We start from the raw sequence: 14,542 nt of genomic DNA, 5'->3' as shown, positions 1-14,542 counted from the left end.
GGATCTATGTGGAACACGTAGGATCTCCCACAACTCGGAACTAGTGTTTGCATTTTGTACCGGGGGACATAACAAATCGACGTACAAGGGTTGCACGAAAGTAATACCGTGAACTGTTGTTTTTATAGTTCACTGAGCAAGCTACATATTATGTCGTTAATACAAAAATCCAGGTTTTAGACATTTTGCTCTATTTGCTGTTACAAGGTACATTTCGAAAATCTATACAACGTAAGAGAGAGTTTCAGAAGAATAAGTTAGTTCTGACAACATTCCCCCCAAAGAAAGCTGACAGTCTGTAAAAATTCTACATCATGGATGAAGAACCAGAGAGAACAAAACGCTGGGAAGGAGGATACGAACGGACATGGTGAGAGACGTTGAAAGTGCTTTATGCGTGCCTTAATTAAAAATATTTATTTTAAAAATACAACGTTTACCTCAAATAGCCAATCAAATACAATTTCTGTAGTAACTGATATTTTCAGTGAAACTATGGCAGTGTTATTTATTAAAGTGCATGAGAGAGCACATATTCTGGAATGACCAGTTGACGCGTGTCTCTGTCAGGGAGGTGCTGAAGGAGGATGAGTCTGGATCTCTCAAAGCTACTGTGGAGGACATTCTTTTCCAGGCAAAGAGGAAAAGGTTCAGCACTCAAATGCAGAATATAAACATCAGTTTGAGCTTATTGTATCTTGGTTTGATTCTCACTTACAGTCTGTCTATCACATTGCAGAGTGTTTGAGAGTCATGGACAAGTTCGTCTTGGGATGGTAAGCTGCAATTTACTGTCCTCCATAGTTATGGCACTATTTTATTTATTTATTTATTTATCTTTGTTTACTGATCAGCAACTGATCATAAAACCACATTAAATTCCTCCAAACCCAGATGCGGCACCTTTTTGTGATCATTGACTCATCTAGATCAATGGAAGATCAAGACCTTAAGCCCAACAGGCTGACCTCCACCCTGAAGGTTAGTTGCACTGCATCTACAGTGAAGTATGGAAGGCTAACATTAGCCTATATGAAATCTGTCAAAATTGCTCTTTTACATTCTTCAGCTGATGGAGTATTTTGTGGAGGAATACTTTGACCAGAATCCAATCAGTCAGGTAATGCACTTGACTCTCTGTATCTATCTGTGATTTTTCACTGAGTGTGCAGCTTCTGTTAACTGTACCGTATCATCACAGATAGGGATCATTGCCACCAAGAACAAGAGGGCGGAAAAGCTCACTGATCTTGCAGGTTGATACATTAGTGTTATGTTTGCATGTTTTGAGAAGTGTTCTTTATTATCATCATCATCATCAGTTCACATTATTTTACTCTTACTAGGGAACCCTAAGAAGCATATAGCAGCTCTGAAGAAAGCTGTGGACTCCACATGTGTCGGTGAACCGTCCCTCTACAACTCTCTCAACGTGGCTATGCAGACTCTGAAGTAAGGCACATGTCAGCAGAGAGGTTATAGGGGCGTGCAGTGCACTCAGTAGTTATGTTTCCATCCAAAGTTGCAAATTTAAAGGTACACTATGTAACTTTTGGCACTATAGCAGTTGATAAACAAAACATGCATCTTGCGGACGAACATTGTAGCCGAAGCTACTTCTATTTATGTATATGACGAGTCACGCAGGTACTGAGCTTCTATGCAGCGGTTGTTGTCCCACCTTGTCTAAAACAGTCAGAAGAATATAAACACATATTAAAGGTAGTCATTCAGGATAAGACAAAAACACGGTTTGGAAGATGGAATCATGATGTACTCGCTCATTATATAAATTTTTTACATTTTGAACAAAAAAAAGTTACATAGTGTACCTGTAACTTATGCACAAAATTGGAAAATCGCATAAAACATTCATGAATAAAGCACTGTTTCCATCCTGTGTTCAAGAGGACAAAATAGTAAATTAGTGCACAATATTTGTATCTTTTTTCATACATCATAAATGACTTGTGCCTCAAATCAGACGAAACGCAATACATTTTGTCATGTTATCTTGCATTCGGATGTCTGGTGTTTGGGAACACAATGGTTATACCCAACCATTTTGATGATAGACTCAGGCATTTCAGAATGACTTATGATCATCCACTGTTGAGGCAAACACACGCATCAAAGGATTTACTCCGTAATAGTGTTTCCAATCATAGTTTATACTCATGTCTTCCTATCGAATTAGAAAAAGATTCACCTCAATTGAGCGCATACTTTTTTTAATGATAATTTTAATTTATTTATGCGCATCCTGGCATTTCCATCTACCTGTTTTTTTTTTTGTTGCAAATACCTTATATGTTGTTTACAGTTTAGTTGTAGTGCTGGATTTGTACCCACAGCTGTATGCTTGAAAGTTGTACAGACATATACACATTGTCTTGATCATCTACATGTCCCTTTACCACAGTAATATCTCATATCTCTATTTTCATGCAGACACATGCCTGCTCATACAAGCAAAGAAATCCTGGTTATTTTCAGCAGTCTCACTACCTGTGACCCAGCCAACATCTATGAGCTTATCAAAGTGAGTTTGAATAAAGGCTGCTTACTGTAATGGTTTGTAAGATTTGTTGAATGTGTTTTAATATATCAACAGACTCTGAATGGTTTGAAAATCAGAGTGTCTGTGATCGGCCTGTCAGCAGAGGTCCGAGTGTGTACTATTCTCACAAGAGAAACCGGAGGTTGGTAGTCTTACTTTTATATACAGTTACAGGTTTCATTTGTCAATGTTTTTTTACATTTAAAAAAAAAAATTATATTCTGCTTTGCCCGACAGGAACATACAATGTGATACTGGATGAGAGTCATTTTAAAGAGCTTCTGATGCAGCATGTGAAGCCTCCTCCTGCCAGCTCCTCCTCTGAGTGCTCCCTCATTCGCATGGGTAATCACTGTCATTTTCACCATATTTAAACCATTTAAACATGCTGAAATGTCTTACACTGAGTTGAAATTAAAAGTATTATTGCTGGTAGCTCAAAGTGTAATCAAATTAGCCTAAGTACTTAATAAATGTGTAGAATTTTGTGAATGTTCTGCTGAAATGTGTCATTTTATTTTGTTTATATTAGTCTTCACTGCACATTAATGTAAAGCTTTTCTATGAAATAATGTATCAGCGTAAGCTTCAATATATAATTTGTATTCTTCTACAATATCTTTAATGCACGTAATAATTTGCTTAGGTTTCCCCCAGCATGTCATAGCCTCCATGTCTGATCAGGATGCCAAACCCTCGTTCAGCATGTCGTGAGTAAAGATTAAAGATGAATTTTTTAATCATGTTACATTTATATTTATTTATCATTTTAAATCTGTTTTTAATGTTACATTTGTTTTTCCATAGTATAATAGTACTGTATATAATATACATTAGATTTAATGTTTAAAAGTTTGGGGTCTGTAAGATTTTTTTATGTTTTTGAAAGAAGTCTCTTATGCTCACCAAATCTGCATGTATTTGGTCAAAAATACAGTGAGCACAAAGGCCTGGTTCCACAGACAGGGCTTAGATTAGGCTTAAGTTCAAATAGGGCATTTACGTAGCTTTTATACACGTGCCTAAGAAACAAACATCACTGGTGTGAATCTTGAGACAAAACAATGGCACTTACATATTTTAAGATATTTCAGTACAAGTTGCTTTCAGTTAAAACCGTTCAAACATGAATTTTAGTCTGGGACTAGGCTTAAGCCTTGTCTGTGAAACCAGGGGTAACTATTACAATTCAAAAAACTTATATTTTAATACATTTTAAAATATAATTTATTCCTGTGATGGCAAAGCTGAATTTTCAGTAGCTATTACTTCAGTCTTCATTGTCACATGTTCCTTCAGAAATCATTCTAATATGCTGATTTGGTGTATATTTTTTCAGATTTTATGTATAATTATATTTAATTACAATTTTAAATCTAATTTATTTTGTAATATTTTAGGCACCTAGACAGCACTGGTGAGCCAGTACTCAGTCTCGGCGGCTTCTACTGCCCACAGTGCAGAGCTAAATACACTGAGCTGCCAGTGGAGTGTAAAGTGTGTGGTGGGTCTCAGCATGTCCCTGTTCTTCAGTCTTTACAGTAATCTTCAGAGCATCGATGTGTTCAGTTCTCAGTCTGTCTTCTCTCTGGTGCAGGTCTGACTTTAGTTTCCGCTCCACACTTGGCCCGTTCCTTCCACCACCTCTTCCCCCTGGAGGCCTTCCAGGAGACATCACTGGAGGAGTATAAGGGAGAGAGGTGAGCTCTGCACTCACTGTGATCGGTCTGTCTCGTTTCAGTCCATTTCATAGCATTAATCTATGTCTTTTCAGGTTCTGTGAAGCTTGCCAAGGAGAGTTGAAGGACAAAAGTGTAAGTTTTTCCATTTCAAATATTTTATATGTGAACATTAAGGCCTGGTTCCACAGACAGGGTTTAGATTAAGCCAGGATTATGCCTTAGTTCAATTAAACTTGCCTTAGAAAAACACATTACTTGTGTAAATCTTGAGACAAAACATGGCACTGACATATTTTAAGATATTTCAGTACAAGTTGTTTTCAGTTAAAACATCTTAAACATGCATTTTGGTCAGGGATTATAATAACATTCCGCCTGATTGTTTTCTCCTCCCTGCAGGTGTTTACTTGTCTAGCATGTAAAAAAGTGTTCTGTGTTGAGTGTGATCTCTTCATACATGACACGCTGCACTCCTGTCCCGGCTGCATGCAGACTGACGGGAGGTCCTGATGCAAGATGGCCTGACTACAAGACATCTCTGTGAACTTAAGTACAAATAGAAACTGAGAGATGAAGGAGGCCATCAGCCACAGAATTAGACTCTCACTGATTGTCAGTTTTGAGGATTAAGGTAATGAAAGCCAACAATCGTCCGTTCTTTGGCATCATGTTACTTTGGTTTTCGGTTTACATGCATCAAGCTGTAACTGTATGTAGGGGCGCCCCCTATGGGGAAAAGAGTCTCACTGGACCAAATGAAACTACAGAGAAAAACATTTTTGTGCTGTTTTCCAGTTTCCTATTTTGTATTTGTAATAGACTTAACATGACAGCTGTTTCTGTATTTTGTACTTTATATGCCATGTTAATGTACTTGCCTGTGCTCATTAATTTATGAGCAAACCTGTACATGACCAGTTTAGACTATCTGTTTAAACGAATTAAAACTTTTTAAAGATTTACAGTTTTTTTTTTATTCGCTTTGGTACTATTTTTACAAGGTGTACTTTTTCAAAACTCTTCGTACAAAACGGATCACACTTGTAACACAGCTAGTCTTTTTTTCAAAACCTGATCCCTTGCTTTCATTACGGTTATACACATTTTCAGTCCACATAATCAGTTTCAAAACACATGCTTATTCTAATATGTAATGAGAACCTTTGGTCTAATCACAGAAACACAACAGTATGATCTTTCAATTTAGTACTTTTAACAATCAGTTCTTTTAATAGGAAACAATGCAATATACATGTTTCTCAACAAATCATCATTGTTGAAGAAATAATTAAAGTAACACAGGCTTCAGATGCCACATTAGAAAATACATTTACATTACCTAACTTGCATAACATAAATACATGTTTGTAATAGTATCTATTCCGTTTGTTAAAAGGTGTGATGAAGTATGACACGGCCATGAGGTTTTGTGCTAGAACAGAGCATGCTGCCAATACAGTAAATGTTCTCTCTGTGCCATATGACTGAATCCTGTTGTTGACTAGTTGACCTTTATAAGAGTTACAGTAATGCGACAGTCTCTACCATGGTAATCTGTTTACAGTATTACATGGCATACTGTAACAAATTCTATATTTGATGGCATCTGTCTCCATTCGGATGCATCTCTGATCAATCTGATGTTACACAGTCATTGACTGTTTCCTCTCCCTTGTACTATATCCTGCTCTATGTTCGCAAATTGCAAATATTATAGTGTAAAAATAATTCATTGGATTTGTTCATCTCTACTGAACATTGCAAGTAGAATGTATCTATAGAGTTCTATAAATGTACCAAGTGATTCATTAACCATTCAGATCAGAAACATTTATTTTGTGTTGTGAAAAGAATACTTCGTGATTTTTTGTATTGTACTAACATAATTGAAAACATGCTGAAATGTTTGAAAAAAATTCACTTTTATGATCTATTGTGATATTAGTACGAATAGTTTTGAAAATGTAACGTGAAAATTGCGCCAAAGCAATTTAAAAAAACTAAAACTGCACAGACTTGCATGGCTTATTTTTGCAGACTGTATGAATGATTGCTGGTATATACATTTGAAGTGTTGGAGCATAAAGTTATGCTTTCAAGAATTAAACAGATCATTGCAAGGACAAAACTGTATTAATGACAAAATAAAAGATATAACAGGGAATCCAATCCAATATGCTTTTAGTTTCCTACATGTTTACTACATGTTGGGGACTGACGAAAATCTTAAATTCGACCTTTTTAAGAAATGGTACAGCTATTCAAAATATTTACCCTGTATTCAGAAAATTCAGAGTCACACACTTTAACACACCAAAGTTCTTATCAAATAATTTTTTTTTACACCTCAGACATTTACAGTAAAAGTGCTTCACAATTCTGTATTCTTGTGCTGGTCTGCTGATCTGTGCAGCCAGGCCTTCAGTAGTGGGAGGTTCTTGTCCATCCAGCGGATGTTCTCTTCTATGTTCTCCAGAGCCTGCTGAATACATCTCAGTTCTGCTCCAGTTTCAGCCCGCAAGGAACTGAAGAAACTACGAACCTGACGGAGTAGAGAAACACGCTCTATGTCATACAATAGTTTTCTGATCACAAACTGATGAAAGCTCCTAATTACTTTTTGGGTTCAATAAAGAGTAATACCTACATCAGCTAGCATTTCTCTGGTGGAATACTGGTTGGTCACTCCTACTACCATGTGTGCTATGGAGTGTGAGCCGAGATCAAACCTATAAACAAATGTTTGAAGTCATGAAAGGGGCTATATACTACTATTATATAGTGGACTATTTACCACTAGTGTGTGCCTCACTTCTTAATCAGGGAGTCCCAGTTAGCTTGTAAAAAGTCCCATGCGTGTTTATAGGCCTTAGGATTTTTACTGACTGAGGTTACAACATACGGCAGATCCTGAGTCTTCATCACCTCTCCCATCAGACTCTGCTCCATCATCCTGACAGAAAGAAAAAGATGACATTAGTTATTTGAACTTATTTTCTTAAGCTGATGTGTATATATAAATGCCTTACCATTTTAACTTGTGATCGAGAGGGCTGGTCGTGAGGGCCATCTTGATCCTGCTCTTGATCGAGACGTACATGGACTCCTTGTACTTCTCAAACAGGAATTCCCAGCCATCCTCAGTCCGGGCGCCAACAGAAAACACAGCCATAGTAACGTCATTGGGAAGACTAGAGGACAGAAGGACGGACAAAAAAATTAAATGTCCAAAGTTTTCTTGATCTTCTTAAAGGGATAGTTCACTTTGAAATTAAATTTTGGTATGTTTTAGCTTACCTCAAGGGCATCCAAGATGTAGGTGTCTTTTTTTCCGCAGGAAACGAACACTAGATGTCGCCTTGGCTACGGTTTCGTTCCAATGAACTGCAGTAGCCAAGGCGACTTCTATTGTATATATCTATACCCGCCCGCGCTCTCAGATCACTTGGACGTGGCTGTGTTCAAGAGGTAACAACGATATAAATACTGTACTTTTTCTCACACAAACCGCTCGTTTCGTGTCTTAGGCCATCAATGTGTACTTACGATGGGGAATTGTTTAATTTGGACGATGGGGAATTGTTTTAATTTGGACTCTGTGCATGCTCTTTGAGACAGTGACCATAGACCTGCATTATATGACTGACAGACAAGAACGGTTTGACCTAAAAATATCAAAATTGAAACTACTGCGGAAAAAAAGACACCTACATCTTGGATGCCCTTGAGGTAAGCTAAAACATACCAACATTTTATTTCAAAGTGAACTATCCCTTTAATGGTAAGAGTGTAAAGTGTTTCAGAAGGGGAAAGACAAAGATGGCCTCTGACCTCATGTTCCCATCTGAGGCCCTCCACTTGTTGAAGAGCTGGGTGGCGGTGCTGACACAGGGAGGATGACCCCGCACACAGCCGAACAGGAGAAGGTAGCTCCGCATCATCCTCTGAGACACAGAGCCGTCATCAGTCCACGACTGCTGGTCTATGAGCTTCCTGAACAGCTGCAGTATGTAGCCCTGGACCACAGAGACAGAACAACATCTGTTACACGTACACATGTACAGCATGGAGAGATCATTTTTATTACTCATTTCATACGCAATGGTAATTTAAAGAGCTTTACTTAAACATGATAAATAGAGAGTTAACAAAAACAAACAACCCCCCCAAAAAATTATAGTTATTCATGATTACTGGATTTTTAAAAATCACATTATCAGATTGGTACTTACAAAGAGCAATTTCTAGCCATTTAAATCTTTTACAGCTTAGCATAACAAAAACAAAACAAAATTTACTACAGAAAGTTCACATTTTATCAAATTTTAGGAACTTCCAGGACTATTTTAGGCCTGAAATCACAATTTTTCCAGATTTTTCATGACCCTTTCAGTTTCCACAAAAATATTAAGCAGCACAACCGTTTTCAATGTTGATCATAATAAGAAACGTTTCTTCAGCACCATAACAGCATATCTGAATGATTTCTGGAGGATCATGTGACACTGAAGACTGGAGTAATGATGCTGAAAATTCAGCTTTGTCTTTATGATCAAATAAATGTAGATTTGGTGAGCATGACAGATTATTTCAAAAACATTAAAAAAATCTTTCTGACCTCTAAACTTTCCATTTGACAGCACTGAGATTGTACTAAATGACATCCTGTTAAAAGGATAGTTCACCCAAAAAAATAAGATAATTTTAAAGAATGTTGGTAACAGTTGATGGGACCCCATTGACTTCCATAGTATCTTTGTGTTCAACAGAAGAAAGTAACTCATACAGGTTTGGAACAACTTGAGGGTGAGTAAATGATGACGGAATTTTCATTTTCAGGTGAACTATCCCTTTAATTATATGAATCATGAAATGTCAAACGAATTATAACAGATTCTCAGAATTGCTGAGGGTTAGAAGCTGATTTCGAGCCTGAATCATAAAAGAATGAATCCACAAGCCAGAAGATCAAATATAAATGACCGCTCACTGACCTTCATCTGGTTTTCCAGCTCCACCATGTCTCTTTTCTCCATCAGTTTGTACAGAGGCACAAGCTCACTGAAGCCCTGTGTCACTGGCATAATCTCAGTTTCTTTGCTTAGATACAGGGTCAGGTCTAAAGCCTTATCCAGAGGAAGCTGGCCAACACTGTCCAAAACACCAGGTGTTTAAATCAACCAGGGCATGAGAAATTGCCAACACTTTTATTGTACAGTATAGTACTTTTGATCACTTGTTTGACTCTTGATATGGATATGATATAGAAGATGAGGACTGACCTGACCAGCTGGAAGGCGTTGTTGATAAGGCTGGCCCGGTCGTTGCTGCTGAGCGCTGTGTGATTGTGTTTGAGCAGCCTGATGAGGTCATCCCAGCCAGAGCCCTCATAGTGCACAATGTAATATCCACTCATGTCCACATTAAACTTGATCCAGTCCACCTCCTCCGGCAGATACAGCACGTCTATGACGACATATACAACAATCTGTCAGAATTCAGCGCTATACTCATAAAAATAAAGGTTCCAAAAGGGGTTTTCTCACAGTGATCCCATTCAAGAACCATTCTGGATTCCCCAAAGAACCTTTCAGGGAAGAACCATTTTTTTTCTTGGTTAAGAAAAACTATTTAATAATCTGAAGAACTTTTTTACCACTATAAAGAACGTTTTGTGCAAAGGAAAGGTTACATGAATGTTTTAGGTTCTTCATTGAACCATAGATGCCAATAAAGAACCTTTATTTTTAAGAGTGTACAGTGAAGACATTTCAAAAACTTCAAAAATAATATAATTAAATTATTATGAAACAATATATTATATAACATTACTAAAATTAAAAATATTGTCAAATAATGGTTTTCCAACAAATACCTGTTTTGGTCTTAAGCAGGAAGCGGTGCACTGTCGTTGAGCCACTGGTAATGTAAGTCAATGGAACGTGCCACAGGAAGCTGGAAACAGCAAAAGATCAGGAACTAAAGATTAAGCCAAACTTACAATCAAGTGTAAAAAAAATAAATAAAAAAAAACTGAAAAGAAAGTTAAGAGTCCGAAATTAATTCAACTTCCTGTGAACAAGCATGGAAGTTTTCATTTTCAATGAGAGTTCATGATTTGTGGTAATATGAGTGACAGTGACAGTTGAGAAAAATGTAACTATGCAAATTAGTACAGATCCAATGAGATACTGATCCTGTGAGATACTGTTGTTGAATAACCTTCCTAAAGGAGACATTTGTGTTACTGTGTGATTCCACTTTGTAAATGATTTATCTCTGGCCACATTCAGGGATATCATTAAAAAAAATGATGTGTGAATAACCGTGTCAAAAATAGTCAACAACATTCTGAGTGCCTTGGGATTCATGCATTGATAATCATTCATCTTGTTCATGATATGATGTATTATTCACTGCTGTTCCAGCAAGAAAACTCCTTGCTTGTCAGAAGAGAATGACATCTTATTTTGACTTGCAATACATCTCAATTGTGATCACATTTTCAAAAATATAAACCCTAAATAAATCATAAAAATATCACGGTCAGTTTAAACAGGAAGAGAAAACAATGTAGATACTTGATAATAACCTGGATTTTTGTGAGAGGTCGTCACTCTTGAGGTAACGCTCTTGACTTAGTCTGACTTCGCGACCTTTGACCTCCACTGTAATGAGTGGGAAGCCCTCCTGCAATGTCCATGTCTCCATCATAGCCTTAACATCCAGCTCATCCTCAGAGTGCCATTTCTAAGAGATACAATATCACAGAAATAAAAACAGTGTATAAAGTGTTTAGATTAATGATGTGACCAATCAACTCACAGAAGCTCCAGGCTGTGAGACTGAGCGCCGGCAAGACTCTTCACCCTTCAGTCTGCCCTCGTCCAGACCATCAGAGTCACAAACCTATAACAGAGACATTGAAAACCTGTTAACACTCACAACACATCCTAAGACATTTTGATCTTGTACTCTGAAGGTGTTCTTGAACTCTATGTGAAATCTCAGTGGAGAAATCATTTGCCCTTATATAAAATTCCTGATTGCATGTATTCTCTTTGAAATGACTGGGTTTCGCATGCGGAAATTTGCTGAACAACAGTAAATGTGACCGCATCCAATGAATTAGCTCACACTGTTTACTGCAGAGTTGTATGCATTTGCATTACGCGTGCAACTTTTACTCACATTGGTCAGACTTTCCCACAAGTTAGTATTGACTGTGTTCTGGTAACTGTAGCGTTTCAGGTATCTCACGATCCCCAGTTTAAAGTCCTCTGGGGTCAGAAACTCTCTCAGCATGTTCAGAATACAAGCCCCCTGAAATGACATTCACAACTGTAGCATGCTTTTAAAAAGCTTGAAAAATAAGAAAGAAAAAAAAAAAGTTTGAACTGGTTTTATAATGCACCTTGTCATAGGAAACATCATCAAACATTTCCTGTATCTGAGAAGGGTTCTCTACCGGCGTGGACACAGGGTGAGAGGAGCTTAAGGAGTCTACCTCCATAGCCTCAAAACACTTCCCCAGGAAATAATCCTCCTGTTGCACAAACATTTGAGCACAAATCTTCATCAAACTCTTGCTGAGTGCTTTTAATATGGTCATTATGGAAATATATAATAAAAGCCAAGAGCTCATATGAAAAAGATAACAGACCTTCAGCAAGGGCCAACAATTCTACAAAAACTTACAACTTGCAGTTCAGGATTGGTGATGTTAACAGACACAAACTCCATGAACTTGGCAAATCCTTCATTCAGCCACAGATCATTCCACCACTGCATGGTCACCAGGTTACCAAACCACTGACAAGAACAGACACAGAATGAGCCATTCACTGATTAACCACAGTAACAGGTCACTCACTACAATCATTACTATAAAGGCCCGTTCACACCAAGAGTGATAACTATAAAGATAACGATAAAGATATAGTTGTAAAAATCGTTTTGAATTGAAAAGAATAGCAGAGTCCACACCACAACTATAACAGAATCGAGAAATTATATCATTGGAATCACTTTCAGAAAAAAATAATTCTCAGCTGATAAACAATAAAAACATTGTCAGCCAATCAAAATCTATCCTGCTTTAAAGAGCTCGAGCATTTAAAGGGCCAGACGATAAAACTGAACCACGTGCTTAGAATAAATAGAACAATATCTGCTGGTGTGAATGCAAATATAGTTATCATTATAGTTATCGTTCTTGGTGTGAACAGGCCTTATTACCCCATTACACACACACACAAAACAGTTAATTCATGTCATAAGTCCACCTGATGGGCCAGTTCGTGAGCGATAATCATTGTGATGCCCAGTTTGTCAGAAGCAGAAGACTTGTGGGGGTCGAAAAGAAGGGCTGATTCCCGATAGGTGGTCAGACCCCAATTCTCCATCGCTCCAGACTGGAAGTCTGGGATAGCAGCAAGATCTACGGAGTAGATTATAAAAATGCTGAAACTAGAAATCTGTAATTTGCATGTTAAGTAGTAGACAAGAATGTGCAGCTAACCCTGTTTGGGTAGAGGGTAAGGAATGTCAAAGTAGTCATCATAGAAGTCAAGCAGCTTCACTGCAGCGTCCAGAGCAAACTCTGCCTGGTCGATCTTCTCTGGCACAGCATACACCGAAATCTGAATTCACATCAAATAAATGTTATTAGCAGGATTGCAAAAAGTGATAAATGATGAAGGTGGGATCTTACAGTACATCAGGGCTTTGTCATTAACTCAGTGGTCATAATGATCAGAGACGAATTATCTTCTAACCTGGACTCCATGCTGGCTGGTCTTGCTGATAGAGAGAAAGTCGGAGACAATGAAGGCCACCAGGTATGTGCTCATCTTTACACTCACATCAAACTGGTCCTCAAACAGGCCGCCTGGCAGCTCTAATGTTCTCAGCTGGAGTAAAGAAAAAAAAGAAAGAAGAGTATGCTTAACAAAAGAATCAGAGTCTTCCCCTGGCAGATTAATAGTTCATGTCGCAGTATGATTTATTCAAGCTTTATAGACGGAATATAGAGGGATTGATCAACAGAGGTTCTATAGACATTTCGGCACCTTAGGCATGTTTGAGAGGGCAATATGCTTTGCTTCTCTGCGAATCCGCACGGTAAAGTTTGCTTTGAAGGCAGGTTCATCAAAACAGGGAAAGGCTGCTCGGGCACTAGTCGGCTCGAACTGTGTGGAAGCCACAACCCTGAGAATGTGAATGACACAATAACAGATTATTATTTAAAAATAAATAAATAAATAAAAAGGGTTGAGGAGTTTACATAAGATTTCTCACCTGACGTCTCCCTTGATGGTGCGGTATGTGCTTTTGTAAAATCCATGAAAGCTCTCAGAAAGGTTAGCGGAAAACTCCAGTTCAATTGAATATACATGGCCTCTCTTCAGCAGTGCATTATCAGATATAAGTGCAATCTGCTGGAAGTATGGGTACTCTAGCACCTTTAAGGGCTGTTGCTGACTCATATCTGAACTTAGCAACCTTGCATTGAAGATATGAAGATCCTTGCTGTGCAGTATTATAGACTTGGTGTCTTGATGCACCTCAGTTTGGATCTGTACCAATCCAGTGAAGTCTGAACTTGTGAGGTTGGGGTGGATAAGGAGATGGTAATGAAGGGGAGATACTGTGTCTGGAAGTCTCATTTTGTTCCATGGGAATGGTTCTCCATTGCTTGATGTGGGGAATATAGTGGGCTCTTGAGTGACTGCAGCCCAAAGGTGAACGATGGGTAGGGCTATGAGATTCACAAGCAGAGCAAAGCGACTCATGTCTAGTACTACTTGGAAGTTCTGTAAAAGGTAAAGGTAAACATGTATTATAAAGACAATGATCATACAAAACAAGCCATGAGCTCAACAAAAAGACTGAGTTCTGTTTTCTGTTTAAAACTTGTCTAAAACCTTGGTACTTTTACTCTGTGCTTAATAAGGGTGTTTACTGTAAATTCACATGTGCAGATATGCTCATAAAATAATTTACAAAAAAATATTATTTGTACTTTTTAGTAGCTATTTGTTAAGATCAATTATGTTTCATATGTGTAAAGGGTGTAAAGAGTGTAACAATGTTAACAGAAGTATAGGCTATATGTGTATTGCAAATGCACCCTTAAAAGACAATATTAGCACCTGTTCATTTTGATTGTAGAAGAACATTTGGAACTTTTATTTTATTTTTATTAAACAATATGTCATGTTCAGACAACATGGCAACAATAATATATAATTACACTATGACAGTAGAATCAGGTGAGAACATTTGGAACTTATTAGCG

At 37.7% G+C, this 14,542-nt stretch overlaps 2 protein-coding genes across 2 annotated transcripts; one reads left to right on the top strand and one right to left on the bottom strand.

Annotated features, from left to right (window-relative positions):
• Positions 1–49: 49 nt before the first annotated feature.
• gtf2h2 (general transcription factor IIH, polypeptide 2) lies at positions 50–5,204 on the top strand. Its single transcript, XM_082169444.1, has 15 exons — positions 50–370; positions 571–648; positions 740–776; positions 895–981; positions 1,070–1,120; positions 1,202–1,256; positions 1,347–1,452; positions 2,452–2,542; positions 2,615–2,702; positions 2,798–2,905; positions 3,207–3,270; positions 3,961–4,064; positions 4,158–4,260; positions 4,335–4,374; positions 4,642–5,204. Exons 1-15 carry the CDS (start codon positions 315–317, stop codon positions 4,750–4,752), a joined length of 1,179 nt encoding a protein of 392 aa, XP_082025570.1. The 5' UTR covers positions 50–314; the 3' UTR covers positions 4,753–5,204.
• Positions 5,205–6,356: 1,152 nt separating this feature from the next.
• erap1b (endoplasmic reticulum aminopeptidase 1b) lies at positions 6,357–14,057 on the bottom strand. Its single transcript, XM_082169439.1, has 18 exons — positions 13,543–14,057; positions 13,314–13,452; positions 13,020–13,154; positions 12,764–12,884; positions 12,528–12,682; positions 11,941–12,054; positions 11,657–11,788; positions 11,434–11,565; positions 11,068–11,151; positions 10,835–10,992; positions 10,118–10,197; positions 9,525–9,708; positions 9,237–9,393; positions 8,074–8,258; positions 7,272–7,433; positions 7,055–7,195; positions 6,890–6,971; positions 6,357–6,784 (listed from the first exon to the last, which is right to left on the bottom strand). Exons 1-18 carry the CDS (start codon positions 14,034–14,036, stop codon positions 6,614–6,616), a joined length of 2,826 nt encoding a protein of 941 aa, XP_082025565.1. The 5' UTR covers positions 14,037–14,057; the 3' UTR covers positions 6,357–6,613.
• Positions 14,058–14,542: the final 485 nt, after the last annotated feature.

The sequence above is a fragment of the Leuciscus leuciscus genome (assembly GCF_965113295.1).
Source record: "Leuciscus leuciscus genome assembly, chromosome: 5".
Lineage (NCBI taxonomy): Eukaryota > Metazoa > Chordata > Actinopteri > Cypriniformes > Leuciscidae > Leuciscus > Leuciscus leuciscus.
The sequence above is the reverse complement of the archived record's forward strand: the minus strand, read 5'-3'. Positions and strand labels throughout refer to the sequence as shown.

What these genes read in the sequence shown, in the direction of transcription:
- gtf2h2 (XM_082169444.1), top strand. Translation starts at nt 315, where the DNA reads ATGGATGAAGAACCAGAGAGAACAAAACGCTGGGAAGGAGGATACGAA. An exon ending in GACAAGTTCGTCTTGGGATG is followed by an intron (nt 777 to 894) that starts GTAAGCTGCAAT and finishes CTCCAAACCCAG; the next exon opens with ATGCGGCACCTTTTTGTGAT. An exon ending in ACCAGAATCCAATCAGTCAG is followed by an intron (nt 1,121 to 1,201) that starts GTAATGCACTTG and finishes GTATCATCACAG; the next exon opens with ATAGGGATCATTGCCACCAA.
- erap1b (XM_082169439.1), bottom strand. Translation starts at nt 14,036, where the DNA reads ATGAGTCGCTTTGCTCTGCTTGTGAATCTCATAGCCCTACCCATCGTT. An exon ending in CCAGCCAGCATGGAGTCCAG is followed by an intron (nt 12,885 to 13,019) that starts GTTAGAAGATAA and finishes ATGTGAATTCAG; the next exon opens with ATTTCGGTGTATGCTGTGCC. An exon ending in CTCGATCACAAGTTAAAATG is followed by an intron (nt 7,196 to 7,271) that starts GTAAGGCATTTA and finishes TCTTTCTGTCAG; the next exon opens with GATGATGGAGCAGAGTCTGA.